The 13,626-nt window shown below is 32.6% G+C and overlaps 2 protein-coding genes across 3 annotated transcripts; both read right to left on the bottom strand.

The window, feature by feature from the left end:
- Positions 1–627: 627 nt before the first annotated feature.
- LOC108193662 (protein FATTY ACID EXPORT 3, chloroplastic) lies at positions 628–4,570 on the bottom strand. The gene is made up of 7 exons (XM_017360413.2): positions 4,017–4,570; positions 2,734–3,127; positions 2,413–2,580; positions 1,785–1,831; positions 1,653–1,690; positions 1,176–1,276; positions 628–855 (listed from the first exon to the last, which is right to left on the bottom strand). The coding sequence occupies exons 1-6, from the start codon at positions 4,239–4,241 to the stop codon at positions 1,189–1,191; spliced, it is 960 nt and encodes a 319-aa protein (XP_017215902.1). The 5' UTR covers positions 4,242–4,570; the 3' UTR covers positions 628–855; positions 1,176–1,188.
- A 3,112-nt stretch (positions 4,571–7,682) lies between these two features.
- Positions 7,683–12,612, bottom strand: LOC108193502 (uncharacterized). Of its 2 annotated transcripts, none has more exons than XM_064081866.1 (7): positions 12,301–12,612; positions 12,111–12,188; positions 11,287–11,393; positions 10,421–10,498; positions 9,497–9,598; positions 9,329–9,371; positions 7,683–8,033 (listed from the first exon to the last, which is right to left on the bottom strand). In XM_064081866.1, exons 1-7 carry the CDS (start codon positions 12,473–12,475, stop codon positions 7,915–7,917), a joined length of 702 nt encoding a protein of 233 aa, XP_063937936.1. In that variant the 5' UTR covers positions 12,476–12,612; the 3' UTR covers positions 7,683–7,914. The 2 variants fall into 2 exon arrangements, with proteins under 2 accessions (XP_063937936.1, XP_017215675.1); XM_017360186.2 differs by having other exon boundaries at positions 9,329–9,410; positions 12,301–12,608.
- Positions 12,613–13,626: the final 1,014 nt, after the last annotated feature.

The following is a 13,626-nucleotide window of genomic DNA, read 5'->3' on the forward strand; positions in this document are numbered from 1 at the left end:
ATACTTGTAAAGTTTTTGATGTCATGAAAATCATGAGTTTAAATAGAGGCCCGTGCTTTGCACGGGCTTTTACGCTAGTTTATAATTGTTTATAAACACAAGCTTGTTTTTGTTTCTTTTCCAATTCCATCTGTCATATCAATTCGTCAATACTATTGGCTAAAAATATTCATTTTTTAAAATATTTAAACTATAACAATATTTTAAATTTAACATAAAAAGTTCGGCTCAGGTTCATTTTGGAGCCGAATTGAGGCTGTTTTGTGTCCCGAGATCCCCCTTGAAGTAAATGACTAAATGGTGTATTATAACCACTCATCGAATGAATAGTGTATTATGAGCAATCTTTAGACAACCCAAAATGAAACATTACTGGTTTTAGTTTGTGGTATTTATCTGGAGAGACCTGTTATATTTATGTGAGCAAAATTAATAACTAGATCATTAGAACAAAATTTTGAGAAATGTTTTAGGTGCTCAAACATTTTCCATTGTGTATTATCATGCTGGATTGACGGTGCACACAAGGAAGGCAACACATATAAGGAATCTGTATGAGATAACAATACAGTAAAACCCAACACATGCAGAAATTCGCTCTGGACAACTATTTCAAAACAAAACTCATAAAAAAAAAGGATTTCTCATGCCATAATCATCAGACAATCTACACAATAATTAAATATTATTCTTTGAAACTTCATTATTATTCAATTGTTTGAACAAATAGTGGACAAGACTATTCTAAAAATTCCATAATTACGATTCTATTCTATATCAGCAATACCTGTATCTTTGTTACTGGTTTGAACTCCCAAATTTTTCTCAAAGCTATTTCACAAATAATCTCTTCACCTAGATCGTGACAAAGGATTAGCACATTTACCTAAAGATAAACAAAATATAAAAGTACGAATATAAAATGTAACCACGAGTTCAAATTGTTATGATACAGCATACTACAATTATAAATTAACTGTTTCGTATACAGCACGCATCTACTTAGTCTGCTCAAATAAATACTATAAAATGAATCCTTGGAAGTTGGGACTGGGTATATCTACACACCATGCTTAAGGTATTTGGTGTTAAGATTCATTTTGCTGCAAACCTAATTGTGTATAAAGTATGCAAGGTGGTATAAAGAACCAAGTAAATATGTAGTGACGTCATACCTTACACTGCCATTTAACTTTCATTTCCAGGTTCCAGATTTGATCCTTTACCATCACGCCCCAACATGATCCTATAGATATAAAAGCCTACTATAGCACCACTGCACAAGGTAAACCATTTATAAACGATCATAAGACAACCATAAATGTATTGCAAGGAAGGGCTACGATTATTTAAATTCTGCAATACCCCTAAAAAAAAATCTAGATTCAGCAACAGATTCAATATGATGCCAACTGAAGTAAAAAGGAAAGGTAACTGACAAGATTTAATTATATAATCCAACAAATATAGCAATTCAAGTACAGTAAGCAGCAGTTCATGTCAGAGATGAACATCATATTAAAATCAATAATAATATCCATCTAGAACTCTATATGACAAGTTAAAAATTATATTGTTGGCTTAGAGGTGCAAATGCAATATCGGTAGAGTCAATAGATCTCTGAAGCCTGCCTAAGAAACAAAATTTTTACCTAACCAGGGCTGTTAGAAGACCAGCAAAAGATGATCTCTGCAATTGAAAAGTCAAAAAATGTAAGGAGACACAAAATTCAAATTTTCAAGTCAAAGAGTTAATGATAAAAATACTCAAAGGACAGTCTTACCACAAACAAACCGCGAATGTCCCTCAGGAACAATATGCTTGCAATTGCTGACAAAATAACAGGGAATTTACAAAGTAAATACAAGAGCTTCTATTCAACAGAAAACTAAAACTTTTGAAAACGAATGCTTTGTAACACATTTAGACATCTTATATGCATAAACTTCTGCGGTGCCAGAAGCAAGTCAACTTAAATGTGTATAAAAACAACCAGTTTTGTTTTTGTTTATTATCATTATTAGGAGTTTCCATAAACAACAAGGCATACACACATAACGCATAATCTAAAAATGATTTCAACAAAAAGTGATCTGGTTTAGCAGACTAGAGGATAATTTAGAACAAACTGATATGAAAGTTGCTGCATTTTTCAGGAAAGGTAGGTCCAGTTGAACCTCGATTAAGTAATAATCGATAAAGTAATATCCTCACTAAAGTAATATTTTTTTCTGGCCCCGACATAATGTAGATGGTGTATTTTTACTCTCGATAAAGTAATAGTTTTTGGTGGTCCCAACGCTATTACTTTAAAGAGGTTCAACTGTAAAAAGTTTTATACAAAATCTCAGCTTATCCTCAAAATAATGTAAAAGTTTAATTAGAAATATGATTAGTCCTCAAAGTATAACCTGTCTGCCCCCTTAAGGCCATTAAAGACGATTCTCCTCTTTTCCATGATCTAAGACTTGATATACTCAAGGCTAAGAGAGCGCCACCAAGTATAACTCCAAACCTGATGGCAGAAATACTTCCAGTTATCATGAATGAGAGAAAGCCACCAAATGAAAGGAGAGCGCCTGCAAGACATGACCAGTAGCAGGGTATAATACACATTATACCAACACTTGCTTCAAGTTGCATGAAACTAAGAGAAAAGGATCATAGGGAAGCAGTAAGCAATAGATGAACTCAGATGCATCATAATTAATGATGAGTCAAGTCATACATACCATATGGTATCCCAATATAAAAATCACAAACTTGAGAAACTTCATTCAATTCATCACTCGAAGCGGCAAAAGTTTGAACAATATCTTTTACTGGTTCAGGGGATTCATCTGCAGCTTTGGACAGATATTGTTTGCCCTCTTTACTGACTTCCTCAGCAATCACAGTGAGATCTTTTTTTGCTTTTTCTGCTTGAATCTTTAATTGCTTAGAAGTTTCCTTTAAGATAACATTTGCTCTCTTTGAATATTCCTCATATGCTTCTTGTGACACACTCTGCATCTTTAAGGCTTGTTCCTTAAAAGAAGCTAACATCTGATTCCAATATTCCTCAGAGTCATCACCCTCTATTGGGGTATTATGGTCTTCCTCCGGGCCTTGAGTTTCTAAAGGCTTCTGATATAATAAAACAAAATAACTTCAAAAGGTAGAAATAAAATATAGTAATGTTGTCTGATACGTTACTATATGGACAAGGAAGTGTTGCCCCTTTTCACCACAAATTTTAAAGAGTTTACAGGATACACAGTCCTAAAGGTGCATTAAGTCAATCACACGGCATTGATTCAACCATCTTCAAACTGCTTAAATCTGATTATACACAATTACATATGTGTATCGCTGACATACATACATTTCTCTATTTATAATCTTAGAGCATCTCCATGAGACTCCTAAATGAGCTCTTAAATTAAAATTTGAGGAGGGAGATAGAATTTGTTGCTCCAAGAGACTCTTACTAGCTCTTGAAATCACCAAGAGCCTCTTGTTTCTCTCTCCTCTCTCCTCAAAGTTAAGAACCACTACATAGCTCTTAACTTATTTTTTACAATAAAATATTCATTCCCTCCAATTGCATTTGAATTGTTGTCATATATAAGTCCAAACAAGAATAAAATATAAACTTAAGAGCAAGTATAAAGAATATTGTTGGAGTTGAGACTCTTAAATTTGTATTAACTTACTAAGAGTCCAATATTTTATATTATATTTAAGAGCTAACTAAGAGGCTATTGGAGATGCTCTTAATTATGTACGTAAAAAATGTGTTATCTCAAACCACCCTGTTGTGACTGTCACAATGTGGGATATCATTTGAAAATTTGCCTAATATTGACTGTTATTTAGGGCAAGGGAGGTAGGGCATTGAAATGAATTAAGAAAATTAGCAGAATCGGGGAGTAAATATATGCAAGTGATGTAAGAGTACACAACATTATTCGATATAAGCATACAATACAAAGAGAGTAAATAGTTATAAAAAGAAGGGGATTGAGTAACGGACCGAATCCTGTTTGGAAGCGGCCAAGGAGAAAGCAAAGCGATTGGGATGATGATGCAGGAGCAGTGGAGAACAAGTGAGGGCAATACCAATACGACGCCGTTGTGGCAAGCAAGAAGGATGGTGAGTTGGCGGCGAGGAATGAAATCGAAGAGCAGCAGAGGGAGAAGATGTAAGCAGCAGCAGCCTGGTAGGGTTTGCAATTGTCAAGGCCGAATAGCAACTCATCTTTCCTGGCGATGTTACCAATGCAGATGACGATGTAAGTATAGTGTATAGTGTGTGTGTGTGTGTAGATAGATACACAGTACAAGTCTTGTTTGTTTGAGTTTTCTTCACAAGACAAACAGCAAGTCGATTAAAGAGTTGAGAGTTGTTTTAGTGTACAAGACTAGAATGAGCTACTTTGCTTTTTATTCGTCTCCCCTCTTCTTGCTTTTCTCACCTCTACTCTACTTCTTCCCCTCCCACGTGTAACACCACCGGATTCGGGCCTCTATATTCTTTCTTGTGTTTCAGTCTTGGATCCATCCGTACAATCTAATGCTGTCTCGGATGGAAAGGAACCTAAGGAATGAAAAATTATATAAAAATTTTATGAAAAAATATTATGATAATAATAATAAAATATGAATGTCTTCAAATTTTTTGTGATAAAGATGGTAAGAAAACATGAAATGGAAACATGTGGATTAGAATTATAGTTGAAATAGTATCAATGAAATAGTTGAAGAAGTGAAAATTATATATATTTTTTTTGATCAACATCATTTTTTTTATTTTTTTTAAAGTGATCAACACCATTTTAGAGTATAAAATTCATTTCATTCTCCTCAATTTCATTAAATCTAAGTGAACACAACCTAGATATTTGACCCGCTAACTAAAATCACTGAGAACCTATATTGGTTCCATCCGGAATAATTTGAAAATAAAATTATATACTCCCTTCATCCCAACTGTACGCCTCCATTTCGGGAAAAAATGAAAATAGAATTACATACATCATCCCATCATTTCTTTACATGTTATTTTTAAGAGGTGTTATCCAATTTATAATATAAAAATTAACTAGCTCATATCCTCATTTTTCTTACCTTTTCACTCTACTTTATATATTGGATGAGACAGAGACAGTATATTTTATTTTATAAATTGATAATCAAAATCAAGGGTTTATAACTATTTCTAACTATAAATTGAAAATGGTCTTTATGTATAAATAAGTCAAAATTGATTTAAAGTCACAAATAAACAGAAAGTTATCTAAAATCAAAAATTAGTTTGAGATACTTTTTACGATGACTTAATTTTTTCGAATTTTTTTAATAAAACTTAAATATAAATTATAAATTATCCATAAATCACTTCTATTTTATTATTATATTTTTAATAACTCAAAAGTTATTTATAAGTTAAAATTACACAAAGTGATATTTGAATTTCCAACTTATTACATCAAGAGCAACTCTAATCATGAAAAACATTTAGTTTAAAAGCGAGTAGGCATACCACAAATAAAAAAATATAGATAATTTCTTGTAAATATATATTGTATAACTATAGTTAACCTCTTGTGGATGACTGTATTTGTCGAACATTTAGAGTATCTCTAATGACATTGGCTATAATGGTTGGCTAAATACGATCAAAATTGAACCCGTAAGATATTCACTAAAATTTGTTCAACCTTATGACACGTTTTGTTTCGATGATATTGGTTATACTGGTTGGCTATATTTTAAATATAGATTATTATTATTATTATTTAAAGTTGTTATAAATAAAATGTATTGTTTTATTTGGTATAGTTTCGGTGGTTCAATAAATATAGTCTCATCCATTCGAGTTTCGGTGGTTCAATAAATATGGTCTCATCCATTCGAGTTTGACTAAAATTATAGACAAAAGAGAGTATGGTTGGAGTGTGATACTTTCATAAGATTTTTTTTTTTTTTTGGTATGCTAAGGATTTTTCATGATTGAAATTGCTTTCACATGCCTACAAGAAATGTGTGAGAAGATTACACATCATTTATTATCATGTACAACTGACATATTCTATTTATAACAATCAAAAATATTTATAACTTACTATTTTTAAATTAGTCAACCAATATCTTATAGGTTTTGTAAATTTACATAATGCTTTAAAGTTCAAATTTAGTCAAAAATTATATCCAAGCTCATTGGGAATGCTCATGTTAAGTCATAAACCATAGGGTATGTTTGTTTCGCAGGAGCTTCTTCTGGCTTTTACTTCTTTTGACTTGTTTGTGTAAATAAGTAGAAGCAGTTTCGAAACTGAGAGTGCTAACTTCTCTCTCAAAGCTTCCACTGTTTTTCCAAACACTTTATTAACTTATTTACTTCTCAATTCTACTCCACTTCTTTTTTTTTTTTGACGAAAAGAGAAGAAATTTCATTCAGAACTCAAATCAGCAGAAATACACAGATTCACCTCGGTAGGCACAGACCACCTATCGAAACTACGATCAGAATAAATATGAGAAGCCCTAGCAAGCTTATGGGCAGCCATATTGGCAGACCGTTTAATAAAGTACAACTCTACGTTGTTTAACTGAGAAATGTGTCTACGACATTCCATAATAATCCCTCCAAATCTTTAGTTTAACTAAGAAGTCACTTTTTTTAAGTCAACTCAAACCGCCCCTTCATTTTAAAATCAGCCAAATTTGGGGATTAATCACTGTTCTCACATGTTCCGTCTTGATTGATCATTATTTGAGTCAAAAATTAACTTTTGAAAACATTGGTCAAAACGATTTAATGGTCAATTACAAATTATTATTTTTTAAATTTCAAATTTCAAATTTTAATTTAATTAAAAATCAAAAATAAAACAGAAGATATAATATTTTGTGAGATAACTTAAATATGTATATAATTTTGCTATAATTGTGGTATCCAAGAAATTTTGTCCATTTTTTATATCATAACCAAACTTTCCGACTTGCCACAGTGTTTCATAGTACTCCATATATTTAGATTTTAGCCTTAGCCTTGCAGTTCCTACCAACGAAAAAGGAAAGGGCAACACGAAATGTTGTTGCTTGCCCTAATGTTCCATACAGCTAGCCTTGCAGTTCGCCAGTTCCTATAGTTCATATCCAGAAGGAAGGAAAGGGCAGCTACATATGGAACTATTAGGATATTTCAACAAGTCATATTACTGCTTCAGCTAAAACAACTTCGAAAAATTACAAAGAACAAAAAATGTTACAATATTAATCTTCCAATTCTTCGAGCCTGCCCACCTGGAAGTACAGCAGAGCTATTACTAGAGATGCTTCCAACATGGTTTCCCCTGGGAAACCTCACCCCCTTATTATCACCATCCCAATCATCACCTCACCCTGTTCCAAGTCAATACTGGCCATTCTGGTAAATTTGGAAGCTATATTATTATTCACTTCAGGAAAAAAAACTTAACTTCTATAACATTATTGGGATAATTATAAATAGAGTCACCGAAACACACTCTATTTCTCTCTATCCACAACATCATACAGCCACAATCACACTTTAGCATTTTCATACGGGGAAACCATTCGTCAAGAAATTGCTCATATGTTCACACTATCGGATGGAAAGAACACTAAAACTTGGTATTTTGTACTTTTAAACTAGAAGCTGGTGCAATCAAGATGGCAACAAAATCATATGAAATTTAAACTAGTCTTCCCCCCTACATAAAATCTACTTCAGACATTACATAATTATATCTCTATAGTTAATCACTGTGCAGAGTTCTTTTCCGGTTTACAAAATGAAGGATAACCGGATTATATATCTGTAGCCGGTTGTGGAGAATCTATTTATTGGATGGAATAAGTGGCAAATCTTCAAAGCATAACAAAATATATTTTTTTCAAATGTTTCAGACACGGCTCATATACTGGCCGGTTCTAGTATCCACCACGATTTCTTGACCTTTTTCTACAAACAACGGGACATTGACAATAGCACCTGTTTCAAGAGTTGCTGGTTTCGATCCACCTGCCACAGTTCAAGAAATTTAAGTTGAAACAACATAAATACAGCTGTATTAGAAATCAGAAGATTCGGGAAATGGTAAATGGTCTGCAAAATTTGCTTACTACTTTGACACTCCAATTCTTGTATTGCTTTTGTACTACTACACGGTAGTGACTGTGTGTGCGCATGTGGCCCAAAGAGTTCATAAAATAAGTGGCATTTTGCAAGGATATGCAGTTTTTGAATCTAAATTGTATACGACCATAGAACTCGACCCATTCCAGTGGCGGAACCGGTATCCAAAACCCGGGGGCACAATTTAAACTTAAGAAAAAGTAAGATGAAAAAGTTGGCAAAAATCCTGGGATGAGTGAACAAGTAAATATGTATATTTGCTAATGCTGAGTTCTGAGTTGATGACCTCTTTTATAACGAAAGTAATACCCAGAACCAGTTCAACTACAAAAATTTATTTTTTCTCTGTAATGCATAGTACTGAATTGATAACATTTTTACCCCTAAAATATGTCATTCTCTACATATAAACCCTATAAGAAAAAAGCGAGCAGACTCCAGATCAAACCTATACGTATGTAAATGTTTGGACATAAAAGGTAAACCCTTTCTCTAAAATCTCTTCCTATAACAACACAATCTCCTATATATATTTCTCACTTTAAGTGCGAAGTTTTTATGGTTTTAGCTTTTAAGCAGGGATTGGTTTCTGGGCCTTTTTAAGATTAAAATGATGAAATTCTTATAAATAGGATCTTTTGTTATTTCTATAATTAAATTAGAAAAAAGAAGGTATTTAAGAATAATATCCTTGATAGTGAAAGAGACAAATAAGGTACATAAATTAGATATACAAATGGAATAAAGAAAAGATATGTTCTTGAAAATAAAAATCTCAACTAGTGTATTGAACTGCACAGCACATGTATGGATCTTGAAGTCTCGTGGTTACCAACTACTTGCAATAAAAATCTATAATTTATATATTACTCTATGAATAAACTGTTGATTGATAGGAAAAAACTTAAATAGATAAAATATGTAAATTTCCAATCATTTTTTCCCGCAATTGGAAGACTGAGATAGTGATATATATACTTATATACTGAGCTAGCTTATTATTGGAAGAAAATTCAGAGGAAGGCTTTATGTGTAAAGAGTGACTAGAAGGATTGAGCTTTATTTGCTTCGTGCTTCAGAAAAGCAAAGCCCAATAGTCGCGCTTCGCTGCGCTTTGAGCTTAAGCACACTTTTGATAACCATGCAGTCTTAAAGGTTTTGGTAAAAGACAAATACACTACCTTGTGCCGTGTCACCTTTAAGACCAGGATCAGCTTCAACAACCTTTAATTTAACATTAATTGGAAGGTCAAAATCAATAATCTGCAGCAATGTCAACACTTAGTTTTCTTAAAAATTCTAATTGAGAATAAACAGAAAGGTAGTATGGCCATATAAAGTAAAATTACTTTATCCTTCCAGAATAACAGATTGCAGTCCATGCCTTCTTTTAGCCACTTTTCCTTATCTCCAACGTCTGAAGCATTAAGTCGATATTCTTCATATGTACTCTACAAATAAAAACTCCAGTATAAAGAATAATGACAAAAACATGGAACTACTGATTTGTGCTTGGAAAGAGAATTCCCTTGAGGATGAGGGTACAACCATGGAAGTGGTATTCAACAGCACTGAAAAAGCATAATGCTCCGTATACGAGCCGCCAAAATTTAGCTACTTGTTATTAATGGAGGGTAAAATCAATTGTACATGTTTAAATAGTGTAAACATACCCGTTTTATGACATATAGACAAAATCAAAACATGCAGAGGTCCCTATCTAATTCTTATACCACTATATACAGGAAAAAAATATAAATATAATGTTTATGATACGAAATAAATTGACTTTTTAATGATTTATTTAACTGGCGCTTTATCAAAAATCAGTGACAACTCAAAAAGATTTAAGTAATAAAGCACTGCTAAATGACTTCAGTGAACATCTGGAACAAGTTAAAAACCACCTTATACATTGGAGGACCACTTCAACTTCACCAACAAATGAATGCATGTCAGGATATGACTGCTTATATGCCCGACAGAAAAATCCTCCCTATGTAGACATTAAAGATAATGCAGCAATAATACCAATTTGCAAGGAGTCACATTTTCTGCTTCTACATATAAATTGCTAAAGTAAAACAATTGAAGATTGCATATGTATATAAGAAAGAGTATTAATTATATAATTTCATACTCCAGTAAGGAAGGAGTTGCAGTAGCTTAAATATAAATAATTTTTCTTTCACCTTTTCTTGGTAAGGCTTTTAGAGACAGTGAATCACACATAAAAACATAGCACACTGCATACAAATAAAGATCAGCATTACCAGGTCCATGAAAACAAATTGTGGCCCATCCTTGTATGTGAACTGCTTTGTCTCCTTAAATATATCAGCCTCTTCTATCTGGCACATACGGACAGAAATAACAGATTTGCTTTTTTATAAGAATCCACCCTAATATACGCTAAGAGCTTTAAGTATTTGCCATATCCAGTTTATGAAAGCATTTGGAAGAACATGTAAAACAGTAACTATTTACTGGTGATGGCGCACTTTTACGACATAAGTGTTTATTCTCCTCACAGTGTAAGAAAGATTCATTACTCTGTATGTGTATATCTTCTTGATCAGAGCATCATTTTAAAATTGTTTAGAAATTTAGGTTATATTACTGGGGAGTTGGATTATATCATAGGGGATTTTAACTAAATAAATATAACTACTACCAGATGACAAACTTGAACAAGGAAAAATGTCCTTTTGTAGTCCATCAGAAGGAAGTTACCCATAAACATTAAAACACAAGAAAAGATGTAGGATTAAGCAACACAATCAAATGAGTGACATCAAAATCATATGTTTGGTGTCTTGAATACACGTTTTACCTTTTTAATAAACGATGGAATTGATAAACTAATGACGATGGGTGATGACAAAATAATTAGGCAAGATTTTCAGTAAAATCAAAAAAGTTAACATGTTGATAATAATATGAGTGATGTAGAGGAGTGTAAAAGCTGGTATCGAAGTGTAATAAAAGGAATTTACAGATTAGCTGCTTCAGATACAATCTTTAAAATTTTTTTATATTAAAAAACAGGGCACTCAGAGTACAGTGAGGGAGAGCCTATCTATAAGCAATCCTACTTACTGAACCACAAATGCAATTTGTTTTTCAAAACAAGAAATACCTTACTTCCAGCTCGGAAGGTTTTTTCAACCGTGTTTCCAGTCACATAATTGCGCATAGTGGTCCTTACATATGCAGCCCCTTTACCAGGTTTTACATGCAGGAATTCTACAAAAGGCCACAAGATATATTATTGCATACAGAGAAGAAGATACTTATGAAAGGCATATCAGACTCTCCTTTTCACTCACGAGTCAACAACCACAAGCAAATGGCAGAAATACACTGAAAGACCAACATACTAGAACACGAGATATTTATATACAATGCTAGATAAAGAAAATGTAGGAGTAAAACATATCTCCAGAGTAAAATATATGTACACTAAAGCAGCAGACATACAGAAAATGTCTTATACAAAATGAGGTTTCTTGAGCCAAGGACCCCTTTTTTCGATGCTAAACCAATCCCACCAAAACTTAGTAGTAGCAGCTTCATGAAGAGATACAGTAAATGTCTTTTGTGTCCCTTGGTTCCATCTTTAAGTGAATTGTCGATTGGGATTATATCCTCAAAAATTATATATTTATTTTAATTAGATTAATATTAGTTTTAAAACGACACACAATTGACAGGTTCATGGAAACAACCCGAAATCCGGAAACATCCTTCAGGAACTAACATCCCCTATGCACCTTTAACTCGTTGACACAAAAGGCCATAACCCCCAAATAATCCATCCCACATTATTTCATTTTTCACCTAACTGTAACGTTGAAATTCATAATTGAAAGCTAAAAATTGCACTTAATTTCCATAAGTAAAAGGGGCAGATTAAAAAGAAGAACAAAATGATACCATACCAAAAAACTAAAGGGGCAGTACCTATTACTCTCCAAGGAGCACCATCAACTTCAACATTGCTGCCAACCTTAATATCATTGCTAGAAAAAGCATATATTTCTGGCAGAAAAAGAAACAAAAAATCCAAGAAAGCAGTGTTAAAATTAAATTACATAAAAAAAAAAATGTGAAATGTAATAATACTAGGAAGAAAGTGAGAAATGTAGATTACTTGGGAAAGTAGCACGTCGGGGAGCAGCACCCCGGTATCGAGAAATGGAGAGGGGTGAAAAAGAAAGAGACGAGTGAAGAGTGGTGCAAACACACGGCCGCAATTTGACAACACTGGACATTCTTGTCCCACTTCCGACCAAGTACGATGGGCAAGAAACAAAAGTTTGTGCCATTTCAGTGAAAGAGCTGCATCAACTACTGGGCAGTTTTCAACTCAACTAGATAGATAAGGAAGTCACTGCTTATGTATTTTCTTGGCCTCGTTTTTGGACCAAAACCCCTCTGCCCTCTTCTTTTTATCCTCCTCTCGTCCAACACTGTATAATTTACCATTTTTTTATTGAGGGTTTGATGTTTTTTTGAGAATGAGGGTTTGATGTTATTTTTGTACATCTCAATATACATACTTGTGTTAAAAATTCAAAGCGCAAATCAGTCTAAGCGGCAGGTGAAACTTCTAGCCATTAAGCGGTTAAGCGGACGGTTAAGCGGAATTTTAAGCGGGTCAATAAGCGGATCAATTAAATATTATTAAATATTTAATTATAATATTAATATATTTAAAAATAATATTATGTTGTGTTAAAAATATGCATTTTTAATATTTTTGATAATATTTTTTTAATTTTATAATATAATTATAGTTATATTATTAAAAAATTAATATTTCAAAATTATTTTTTTAAAAAAATTTAGCAAGTTAACATCATTTTGACCGCTTAATTACCGCTTAAAAACCGCTTAATCCGATTAATTGTCCGCTTAATTTTCAAAAACGCTTAATTTCCCGCGTAGTACAAAATCGAAGCGCTTTAGGGCCGATTCCGCTTAGGTGGCCGCTTAATGCGCTTTTTATAACACTGTTAAAAAGAGACATACGGAGTATTTGCTCTCTCCATCCCGGTCATTTCATTACATCTGGTTTGGACCTTGAGATTAATAAATATGTTAAAATAGTGGAGAAGAAAAAGAAAAATGAGTGAAGTGATAAGGCTCGTTAATTTTAATGTAAAAAAATATAGTGGAGTAAAAGTAGTGTGAAAAGAGAGGAAAAATGGAAAAATATTGATTATTTTTGTAAGTTTTGAAATGTAAACAATTAGATTGGACATTCAAAAAGAAATCTGTAAAGAAATAGTTGAGATATAGACGGTATATAATATGAAAAATATTAATACCCACAATTTTCCAGATATAAAAATATGCGAATACAAAATAAAATAAATAAAATTAGTGTAGGATTTGTGTTTATAAATTCATAAATTTATATATAAAGTTACAAGCTTGATATATGTTTATAAACAAATATATGCAATATGTAATA

Source organism: Daucus carota, chromosome 7 (genome assembly GCF_001625215.2).
Source record: "Daucus carota subsp. sativus chromosome 7, DH1 v3.0, whole genome shotgun sequence".
NCBI lineage: Eukaryota > Viridiplantae > Streptophyta > Magnoliopsida > Apiales > Apiaceae > Daucus > Daucus carota.

What these genes read in the sequence shown, in the direction of transcription:
- LOC108193662 (XM_017360413.2), bottom strand. Translation starts at nt 4,241, where the DNA reads ATGAGTTGCTATTCGGCCTTGACAATTGCAAACCCTACCAGGCTGCTG. An exon ending in CCGCTTCCAAACAGGATTCG is followed by an intron (nt 3,128 to 4,016) that starts GTCCGTTACTCA and finishes TTATTATATCAG; the next exon opens with AAGCCTTTAGAAACTCAAGG. An exon ending in ACATTCGCGGTTTGTTTGTG is followed by an intron (nt 1,691 to 1,784) that starts GTAAGACTGTCC and finishes TTTCAATTGCAG; the next exon opens with AGATCATCTTTTGCTGGTCT.
- LOC108193502 (XM_017360186.2), bottom strand. Translation starts at nt 12,475, where the DNA reads ATGGCACAAACTTTTGTTTCTTGCCCATCGTACTTGGTCGGAAGTGGG. An exon ending in TGTTATTCTGGAAGGATAAA is followed by an intron (nt 9,411 to 9,496) that starts GTAATTTTACTT and finishes ACATTGCTGCAG; the next exon opens with ATTATTGATTTTGACCTTCC. An exon ending in TAAAGGTGACACGGCACAAG is followed by an intron (nt 8,034 to 9,328) that starts GTAGTGTATTTG and finishes GAACTGTGGCAG; the next exon opens with GTGGATCGAAACCAGCAACT.